Raw genomic sequence first — 11,110 nt, forward strand, 5'->3', positions numbered from 1 at the left:
TTACTTCAATTCCTTGTAAAATGTAAACTTTGAACTTATAGTGAGTTTAACTATGTGCCAAGCCCTGTGCCAAATGCATTACAGGGTTTATTTCATTTAATCCTCATAAGATTAAATATTATTACCATTATTATCTCCAATTCACAGATGATACAGTAGAAGCTTAGCTTGAGTAATTTACATAAGGTTTCACATAGTAAGTTTGAAGCAGCACTCAAACTGAAGTCTATCCATATTTGAAACCCATACTTATCTACTGTTATTCTAGGTATAGTGAATTGAGTATACAAATCCACCAAGATATACCAGAAAAGAAAAAGTTCTTAAAAATTAGACTTTAAAACATTTTCTTGACTCACAAAATCAGCTTTAAGTAACAGCTCAAAGGTCACCTTCTCCAAGAAGGGCTTATTCTTCTTTTCTCCTTTCTTTGTCACCATTCTTGATGATATGAATCCTTAGTCTTTCGAATGCTAGAACTGGAAAAGCTTCAGACCGGCCCCTTACTGTACAAACGAAGGACTAGAGGTCCAGAGATAGGCTCGACCTGCCTAGGACACACAGGGGTGGACACGTGGCTGGAACCAACATCGTGAGGGAGCTCTTCCATTCTGCCATCTACCTGGCCATAGCCTGGGCCCATCCTTCCTTTGCTTGACTCTTTTTCATAGCTGTGACCTTGAAGGAGTGACCTATGACTCCCTTCCTTTGAGTCCTGGACTACTCTGCCCCTCAATTTCTTCCTTGTATCAAATTCACTAACCAATACCAGTACTAGGCCTTCTTTGTGGCAAGGGGTTTCAATAACCTATTCTAAGAGTAAATTGTGAGGCAGCATGGTATAAAGACCAAAAAGAAAGTCTGGAAAGATAATCTGGTTAAAATCTTGGCTCCTCCATATAACCTTGGTCCAGTCACTTAACCTCTCCGTGCCTCGTTTTCCTCATCTGTAAAGTGGTAATTATATCTATTTCAGACAGTTAGTGTAAAGATTAAATGAATAAATATTCATAAAGGGCTAGTACACGGGCACTACGTAAGTATCTGTTAAGTAAAAGATAAATAAGTTGACTATGGTCTCCATTTAACAAGCAAGAAAATAGAGGCTCACAGAGGCTATGTGACTTGGCCACATTCACATGACTTGCAAGAAGCATAGTCATGGCTTTCCTCAGTGCTGTTTCCAGTACAATTTGTTGTCTCATGTGTAATGCTATCTGTGCTCACTCAGATCCAGGTTCCAATGAGCGAACTTTAGGGGATCTTGGATGCCGTTGGAAATACTGGTCCCTCATTTCTTCTGGCCTGTTCTGAAGTAGTTGTGATGTCAGCAATTAAAAGTGAGGATGTCAAATTCAGTAAGCAAACTGAGTCTAAAAATGCTGACAAAACACCAATATTTATTTCCCTCGACCTCAGTTAAATGAGCCAGTTAGTCCCAGCTCTCTCTCTCGTCAAATCCATAGTAAAGTTCAAGCTGTGCAAAATTGCATGATCATGGGTACTTTTTTGGAGTCGGGGAGTATAAGGGTCACCTCCTTTATATTTGAAGCAGCTACAATTGCTAATGGTCACTACCTGTGTGCTTTGGAAATGGCTGGACATTTCTAGAGGTTATTCACTGGCTGGATCTAGGAGCCCCAGCAAACAGAGCAGGCAGAGAGGCCCCTGCTGTCAGCAACCCATCTTGGATGCCCATTGTTCCAGGTTAATGGGGTTGATCTGAGGAGCGCCTGCCACGAAGAAGCCATCACAGCCCTGAGACAGACCCCCCAGAAGGTACGACTGGTCGTGTATAGAGATGAGGCACACTACAGGGACGAGGAGAACTTGGAGATTTTCCCTGTAGACCTGCAGAAGAAGACCGGCCGAGGACTGGGCCTGAGCATCGTTGGGAAAAGGTAAAAAAAAAATGCTGCGCAAGTCAGGATTGATTGGTCTTTTTCCCTCAGATTTCTAGGAACTAATGCCTATAAACAATGAAGGATAAAGCCTAGTATAAACTAATAACATGATTTCTAAAATTAACACATTTATGAATATTTGAACAACATAGGTCATATTTCTGAGCAATATTTTACAAAAAAAAAGTCATATCAAGATAAAACTCTAAACCCAATCAACCTAGACTGTTCAGACTTATTTCCATATAGAGTAAGAATAGTCACTTAGATCTGAGGTCTGAATGGGGTTAGTTAAATCAACGATACCCAGGAAACAACTAATACCAAAAGATATATTTATGCACTCTTGGGTTAAAAAAAATGTGCTCTGCCATAGAGTACCATGTTAATTTCATACTATGTTACTAAAACTAGTTGAGGAGTTACTAAAACTAGGTGAATAGACATAGTTGAGGGACACAAATTCTTTATGACAATAATTTTCTATTCAGAAAGATGTCACAAAATTATAGCTTGTACCAAAAATGAAGGTAGATCCTGGTGGCTAGGCTGTTCTTTTGAAGTCTATATTGCTTACCCATATGATGGGAATTACAGTAATTGTCCTAGGTGATATTAGTGGATTTCTCTTGCAATAAATTAGGTAATACCTTGAAACTGCAATTCTAGCTTCCATGGTTTACTGGCCTTAGATATATGGTGTGGGTTTATTCCAACAGGTTGCAGGATTTTCAGATGACACTATAATATGGTCTCAAAGGGTTTTACCATCTTCTTAGGAAGAATTCAAGTTGGTTTTACATATATTATGTCATGTGCCCTCACAGACCTCTGATAACTAGCCTAGTGCTTTTTTCTAGCAGTCCAAGCTGTTATTAAAATAAAAATGTTAGCTACCATATTTTGAGCACTGATTTTCATGGTCTTGTTTTTTACTTCGGCACCATAAAACCATCACCCTGAAAATGCGTTACAAAACAAATAGGCAGAGACTCATATTTCTAAACAAAATTAGTGCACATCTGGGTGCAGAGCAACTGAAAGAGGCTATGCGGAAGTTCGCTTTCTTGTTGTGACACGTACATGTGCCTAGGAGACTCCACTGAGAATATTTCCTCGTAGTCGTTTGACGAAATAATCTTCAAACACTAGTATATCAGATCGAGTTTTTAAGGAACATTCCTTCGCACAAAAACGTTCCATTGTAAAGGATCAGATGTGTAAGCTCTCAAAATTTACAATTCTTTGACTAGTAATTCTATGAGTAGGGATTTATCCTAGAAATGTGCTTGTAGATATGTTATTCATTGCACCTTATTTGCAATAGCTAAAGAATGGAAATAACCTATGTGTCCATCAATACTCATAAGTGAAATTAAGGAACATCTGTAGAATAGTATGCAGCCATAAAAAATAAAATAATAAAATAAAATAAATAAAATAATAAAATAAAATAAAATAATAAAATAAAATAAATAAAATAAAATAAAATAAAGAAACAATGAAGAAGCTCTCCAAGTGCCAATAAGGACTAATTGCCAAAGTGTATTAAGTTAAAAAAAAAAGCAAAGTTAAAGAAAACAAAACTGGAGGGAAATGGGAGTGTGTATCTGCATGTATATCCATTCACACACATGTGCACTATACACACATGGATCTCTTGTGTAAACACAGAATGTCCCTTGGAGATACCCAAGAAATAGGTAGCGTTGCTTACCTGTGAGAAGGGAACTTGGAGACTGGGGAACAGAGGTGAGAGGGAAACTTTTCAAGGTCTCTCCTTTTTAACTTCTAGAATTTTGAGGCATCCATTTATTTATTCATCCAATAAATATAATTAAAACCTTAAAATAATGTCAGGAAAAGAGAGTGTGAGAGACTAGAAAATTAGAAGCTAAAAATTGAACTGATCTCTAAGGAAGCAGCCTGTACGTTTTAGAGTACTTAACTCCACTTTTTAAAGTGAATTTCTATTTCATTTCACTAAAATTATCCTCTTGCAGAAATTATGCCTGTGGGTCAATAAAACGAAAATTACAATAGGCAGCAAAAATAGGCATAAACTATATAAAGTGTGACCACTCTGAGGTTTATCATTTGGGAAGTTAGTAGATATTATTGGATTAGATGGCTTCGTAGGGCCCTTCTTCCAAGTTTTAGGACTTAGTGAATCTATACAGAATATCAATAATCTGAAATATATTAAAGGAACATTAAGTTGTACCAGTACCCTTCTTTTGGTGTTCACAGAAATGGAAGTGGAGTGTTTATTTCTGACATCGTGAAAGGTGGAGCTGCAGACCTTGATGGAAGATTGATTCAGGGAGATCAGATCTTATCTGTGAATGGAGAGGACGTGAGAAATGCCTCACAGGAGACAGTGGCCACTATCCTCAAGGTGAGTCCATAGGCTGCTTTCTGTCTAGTTGGCACAACGGAAGTCTGGTGGGAACAGTTCTGATCTAGCTGGGTTGTAAAATGGGTTGGCTGTTATGCCAACTCTAGTTTTTACCTGAGATCTAATCCCTGACTATTTTAACCAACCAGGAATAGCTTTAAAAGAAAGCTGTTATATTGACTAGCAAGATTGAAGAGAACCCTGCTTTGGGGTTGCTAAGCTATATTTTCATTCTTGTGAAAATTCCAAGTATCCACAGTTGTCTTCTAAATGCATTTGATGGGATGGGCTCTCCTGGAGTAACAAAATTTATCCCCCTCCCTCTAGGGCTGTCAGGGAGCATATTACTGTGGATACATCAAATCCAGCTTTTATGGCCTGGAGAAATGTTAAAAACTATCTAGACCGATTCCTCCAATTTCACAAGTGAAGTTTGAAAAGTAGAATGGTGTTCTCAAGATCACAATGCTCTGCTTGAGTGGTTTTCCTACCACCCAGGCTGTCTCTCCCTGAAGCTGTAGAGATGCCAAGGTTCAAAATTCACTTCCAAGTGTCTCTGCCACATGGACCCTACCCTCCTTTGGAGGAAACTGGTTAATAAAAATTCTTATAAATTTCCATTCAGCTATAACCAGGTGCATTTGATTTTGTTTCACGAATAGCTGTGGAAGCTTTTGCAAAGACAAATGAATTTTTTGTTTCTTTTAAAATCCTGATTTTCTAATATAGTCAACTATCAATGATTACTCAAGAGAGGATTTGTATTTGTAGGTTACTTCTATCTTTGATTTTTCTGTCTTCCTTTTCACCATTTTTCCTTAGTTATTTCACTGACCATTAGGAAGGAAAAGGAAAAGAGGTGAATTCAAATGTAGTCCTTTAACAGGTTTAAAGAAGGTATGAAGTCATGAGATGAATACCATTGATACATTTTGTTATTTTGTATGATTTTTTGGTTACTGAATTTCCTGTTTGCCTATAGTGTTCATCACCCATTTACGATTCTTGGCCACAGAGATGAGAGGAAGCTCTGCTGTGATAATTTAGAACATAAATGCTTCTGTTTTTTCACTTCTTTTCTTTTGTTCCTAAGTGTGCACAGGGGCTTGTGCAGCTAGAGATTGGAAGGCTCCGAGCTGGTTCCTGGACCTCCTCGAGGAAGACATCACGGAACAGTCAGGTTGTGATGGCTTCCTGTCAGACTGACTCACTCACCTGTCCCCATTGGGAGGAAGTTCCTCATTTCATAAATGATTATTCGGAAATATTGTGTAATATACAAAATAGTCACAATACCAAGTTCAGTGTATTTTAATGTGTTTGAAATAAAAATGAATGGTGGGATGGAAATTCATTAATCCCTAGATTTTTCTCTCCTTTATTGCCTGCAAATGTTTTCTTAGGACCACTTTTCTCCCCCCCTATTAGTTCTATATTGCCTAAGCATGCATGTACACAGCTGTGTTTATTTAAAAAAAAAAAAGAAAGAAGCAACATCTGGTGGCAATTTGACCCTCATTAGCACAACATTGTTCTATTCATTCAATTAAATATTGCTGTAAAGTTAACTTGTGAATAGCCACTCACACATGCTGAGGGCAATTAATGCTATATTCCTAGGAGAACGAAATATGAGGATTTCTCCTGTAGGAGGGAGAACTAATGGGTGATGTTTTGTGGTTAGCAAACATCTATGTTTATTTGCAAGGCTGATGTAAGTGCCACTTTTTTTTTTAACAAAGTATATTTTACTGTTTTTTTTTTTTTATTGTAATGGCTGAGAAAAATCACAATGGTAGTCTATATGTTTAGTCCCATTTGATATATAATAAAACTTTAGAAACTTATATGTTACTATTCCCCTTTGTAGGTTATAGATGGACCTGTGTTTTGAGGTTAAAAGCATGACTTTTGGTCCCCTCTCTGGTTGTTTTAGGCTTACAGCCTTTCCAAGGCCTTTGTTCAGAAGATGCTCTGATGTTGTGGTTAGCACTCAGGTGCTTCTGGAATGCTATTCGCTGTCTCCTTTGCCTTATTGGTGTTAGAAAATGAGTCAAGAAAAATACCATTGTCAGATATATCACAGACTAGCTGGCTTGTCTAAGAGATTCCTCAAAGCAGTCAAACCCAATACACATCATGTTAAGAACTTTTTTTTTTTTTTTCCGCATTTCTGGCTAATGTAGTGGGCAGCAAATATCATGTGTACTAAGACACAATGCTGCAACAGGATTCTAGGAGTGAATAATTGGTGATGATTCTGACCAGACTTGTATCAACAGTGGCAACTTAGGATGCAAAATATTTTTCTCAGCTCTTCCTTACTGGAAGATTTGTTTGTTGATTGATTTTATTAAAGCCTCATTGTGCACAGGAGGTTAGAATGCAGAATGAGTAACACTGGAGGTAAAATTTTTTCTTCCTGGAGCATACATAAGGGCTACACAGAGGAGGTTCCATCAGGTCTTACTCCAAAAGAAGTTCGATAGATTGAAAGAGGGAGAAGCCATCCCAGACAGAGAACGTAGCCTATGCCAAGGTACACAGGGTTGCAAGGAAATTCAATGTTTTAAGAAAAGTTTGGACCGGCAGGTGAGGTGGTGAGTAGAACTGGATTTCTGTCCTTGAAGTGATTAATAAAGTTCACAGGTTAAATACAGTGCTAACAAATTTAAGAGCTCTGTCATTAAATGAAAGCAAAACCACAATTACCATTTATCTGGTATATAAATGTGAGCTATTATAGTTTGAAAACCAGGGACAAAGAATCTTCTTTAATTTCACCTTCTTGCACAGAATTTTTATTTCAGAGGGTAGAAGTTTAATTCAGTTTTAGGAAAAACATTAAATATATTTTACTTTGTCCTTAAAATTGTGGCTGAGGTGATATAAGAGTTCTGCACTGATATTTCGCTAGTTGGGAGAATGCTTGCAGCTGGCAGTGTAAAGGAAATGTTCTTCATCATCGTAAATTCAAGACTAGCTCAGGACCCTCTAGGGGTACAGATTTCTTTCTGAGAAATTATAAAATAAGGAGATAGATGCCTTCTTTGGGGCCAAAGAGAATTTTAACTTGTTGACTTGGGCTAGAGAAAGTGGGTTCATTAAGAGAGATCTTCTAGCTTTGGGGTCACCAAGCCCCTTCTTTCAAAATGTCTTTTCCCAACAACCAGGAACAAGTAAGTATCTGTTCTGCAGAGGAAAGTGTATAATAGAGGAAACACTTGAGAAGTCTTTTCCTCAGATAACTGAGGGAACACTGCCCGGCAAAGTCCATATTTATAAAGGCCTTGGCAAACACATTGTTCTGAGATTGTTTTAGGCAAAAGTTAAAATATGCTGTATTTCCTCGATTCTAAGTAGTTTTCTTTTATAGCACCATTGATTTAAATCATATCCTTTCAGGAAAAAATATATAAGTATTCTTTTAAATGTATACATTAATCATGAAATGTACTAATGTCTGTAACTACTTCGAAATGAATTTTTTTTAAAGATCAATGAAGTGATAAATAGATGAATGAATGTGTGAAAAGGACAGTATAGCAAAATATTAATTGTAGAGTCGAGGTGTTGTGTGTATGAATGTCTACTGTATAATTCTTTTAACTTTCTCTTTATGTTTGAAAAATTTTAAAATATTAAACAATTTTCATCCTAGAACTAAGAAAGTGGATCATAATATAATCTATCAGGTGATAATTGTAGTCTTAGGTTTAGCTTAAAAATTTGAGGCAATTAGACATAACCTATATAATTTGGAAGAAAAAACTTCTTTATTCGTTATCGGTGATATGGTGTTCTGCATTGGAAAGGTCCTTTGTTATGTATATGATTTTCACTAATAGCAGTGGAGAAAATTTTAGATAAGATTGTGCTAGGGTGGTAAGAGAGTGGGTATGGATCATTTTTGTTTTTTAGCCTCTTCAGAATTTTCTATTATTCAGTAATTAAAATACTAAGTATGAATTTTTAAGACCAAGTCAGTGTTGCAGCACAGTTGACCTCTGGGTTTCCTTCTTAGGGATGTCAGCGTAGCACGCACAGCAGCTTTCATCCTTCCCTCGCGCCTGTCATCACCAGCCTGCAAAACCTGGTCAGCACAAAAAGAGCTTCGGATCCTTCCCCCCAAAATTCAGGTATTTCTTGGACATGCTTCAAGCAACCATCCATTTACCCAATTTTTTAAAATGTCAGTATTTTCTGAAAAAAAAAACTTTTCACCTTTAATTAAAATATTTTTAAATCTTTGAACTTGGCCACATTTGCCCCAAGCTTTCTAAAAGGCCCGTTCTAAAAGAAGTAAAGCCATAAAGATTCATTTTTGGAATGTGCCTTTAACTTTACACCAGTCACATGAAAAGCAGAAAAGCGGAAATCTAAAGTGCTTCCTAAAGTAAAACCGTTTACAAAGAAAAAATTTAAAAATTGCAGGTCACTCAAGGAAAGTCAGAAGTGCATGTACCACTGAGGTGGGGCATGGCAAGGGTCTTTTTAAGTCTTTCCTTGGGTAGAGGGTTATCTGTGATTAAGGCAGAAAAATGTACAGTGAAACACGAATGGCTCACCCTCCAAACCATTTAATCACCATATTCCAGGCAGCTACTGCTACAGTCCATCAGCTTCTGTCAGACCAAATGATTATGGCCACATCTGTCTCAGACAGAGAGGACGTCTTTGAAGTAGAAGATACAGCCCCTGATCAGTGGCTGCTGGTTTGGATTTTAAGAAAGGGTATAAAGCCTGCTTGCTTCGCTGTTATCTGTTGAAAGGCCTAGAAAATGATACCATTTTCATGAGACAATATTAGATCTTAAATATGTTAACTCTTAATTTTAGAAAGTTAATTATGTTGCTTTATTATTTGTAGCCACAGATGTGAGACCAAGGACTGTTGAGATAAACAGGGTAAGTTAGTTATTTTGCTATTTTTCTGGTTTGTGTAGGATTTGCATAAAATGTACATTTCCTTTTAATACAATTTGTTAGATTGTTAGTGTGCTCTTTTAAGTTACTGAACAAATATGTGGTCTATGTAACATGAACAGACTTAGAAAAATATAGTAAAACACGTAGGACCACTGCAAATTTTTTGGTACAAATTTTTTACTACATTTTGTGCCTATACTTAGAGATTTACAAAACAAAAAATGATATCTTGTTAGACATACTCTTTCTTGTAGCTTTTTTTCACTGTAAAGCATGAACTTTTAGCCCTGCCAATAAGTATTTTTTGAGAGCATAAAGCATGATTTTTATTGATTACATAATATTCCATCATTTGAATGTGCTGTAATTTCCTTAACTAGCTTCCCCTTATAAAACAATTAGCACATTTAACAGCTTTTGCTCTTTTTTTTTATGATTAGTTTCAAGTATACAGTACACATGCTAGATATTTATTTTATAAACCATTCCCCTTAATTGCTCTTTCTCTCCTCTGGCTCTCCATCTAGCCATTACATTAATGCTAAACTAACTGCATTCCCTATGCTGTGCTCCCCATCCCCGTGACCATCTATCAACTCCTAATTTGTACTTCTTTAATCCTTCACTCCTTTTCGCCCAGCCTCCCAACCCCCGTCCCCTTTGGCAGTCACCAGATTGTCCTCTATATTTGTGAGTTTGTTTTTGATTGCTTTGTTCCTTTTGTTCCTTAGATTCCGTGTATAAGTGAAATCATGTGGTATTTATCTTTCTCTGTCTGCCTTATTTCACTCAGCATAATAACCTCTAGGTCCATCCATGTCGTTGAAAATAGTAGGATTTCTTTTTTTTTTTTAAATGGCTGCGTAATATTCCATTGTATATATGAACCATAACTTCTTTATCCAGTCGTCTGTTGATGGGCATTTAGGTTGCCTCCATATCTTGGCTATTATAAATTGTGCTACTAGAGTAGTGGTTAACACATCTGCTTTACACGCAAAAGATCCTGGGTTCGACCCCCAGTGGAGCCATGGCCCATACCCCGGGTGCGCCAGGCCCCAGGGTGTACGCCACAGGCATGTGAGAGGAGACACCCCACCTTCAGAGATCCAGTTCTTAAGGGGAGATGGCAACATCCGTAGGTCAGGGGTGGAAGTGGGGAAGGGATAGATAGATAGATAGATAGATAGATAGATAGATAGATAGATAGATAGATAGACAGACAGACAGACAGACAGACAGACAGACAGACAAATTGTACTGCCATGAATATAGTGGTGCATAGATCTTTATGAATTATCGTTTTGGTTTTCTTTGGAAAAATAACCGGAAAGTGCAATTGCTGGGTGAAAAGGTATATCCATTTTTAATTTTTTGAGAAACCTCCAGACTGTTTTCCATAGTGTCCGTACCAATTTGCAATCCCACCAACAATGTATGAGAGTTGCCTTTTCTCCACATCTTCACCAACAATTGTTCTTTGATTTATTGATGATAGCCATTCTGATGGTGTGAGGTGATATCTCATTGTGCTTTTAATTTGCATTTCTCTGATGATTAGTGACCTGGAGCATCTTTTCATATGTCTATGGGCCATCTGTATTTCTTCTTTGGAGAAATATCTTCAGGTCTTCTGCCTATTTTTAAATTTGTTTTGCTGTTGTTAAGTTGTATGAATTCTTTATATATTTTGGATATTAACCTCTTACCAGGTGTATCATAAGCAAATACCTTCTCCCATTCAGTCGATTGTGTTTTCGTTTTGTTGGTGGTTTCCTTTACTGTACAAAAGCTTTTTAGTTGGATGTAGTCCTATTTATTTTTTCTTTTGTTTCCCTTGCCCAAGGAGATATATTTGAAAAGAAATTACTGTTAGCAA

The 11,110-nt window shown here is 37.1% G+C and overlaps 1 protein-coding gene across 1 annotated transcript in view; it reads left to right on the plus strand.

Moving 5' to 3' along the window:
• The window catches only part of PATJ (PATJ, crumbs cell polarity complex component), a 320,321-nt gene that overhangs the window by 282,282 nt on the left and 26,929 nt on the right, over positions 1–11,110 (plus strand). The window contains exons 36-40 of the mRNA XM_011369533.2: positions 1,708–1,901; positions 4,155–4,302; positions 5,396–5,482; positions 8,327–8,441; positions 9,173–9,210. Coding sequence (XP_011367835.1) covers positions 1,708–1,901; positions 4,155–4,302; positions 5,396–5,482; positions 8,327–8,441; positions 9,173–9,210 — 582 coding nt within the window. The remainder of the gene's footprint in view (positions 1–1,707; positions 1,902–4,154; positions 4,303–5,395; positions 5,483–8,326; positions 8,442–9,172; positions 9,211–11,110) is intronic.

This window comes from Pteropus vampyrus, unplaced genomic scaffold (assembly GCF_000151845.1).
Source record: "Pteropus vampyrus isolate Shadow unplaced genomic scaffold, Pvam_2.0 Scaffold151, whole genome shotgun sequence".
Classification (NCBI taxonomy): Eukaryota; Metazoa; Chordata; class Mammalia; order Chiroptera; family Pteropodidae; genus Pteropus; species Pteropus vampyrus.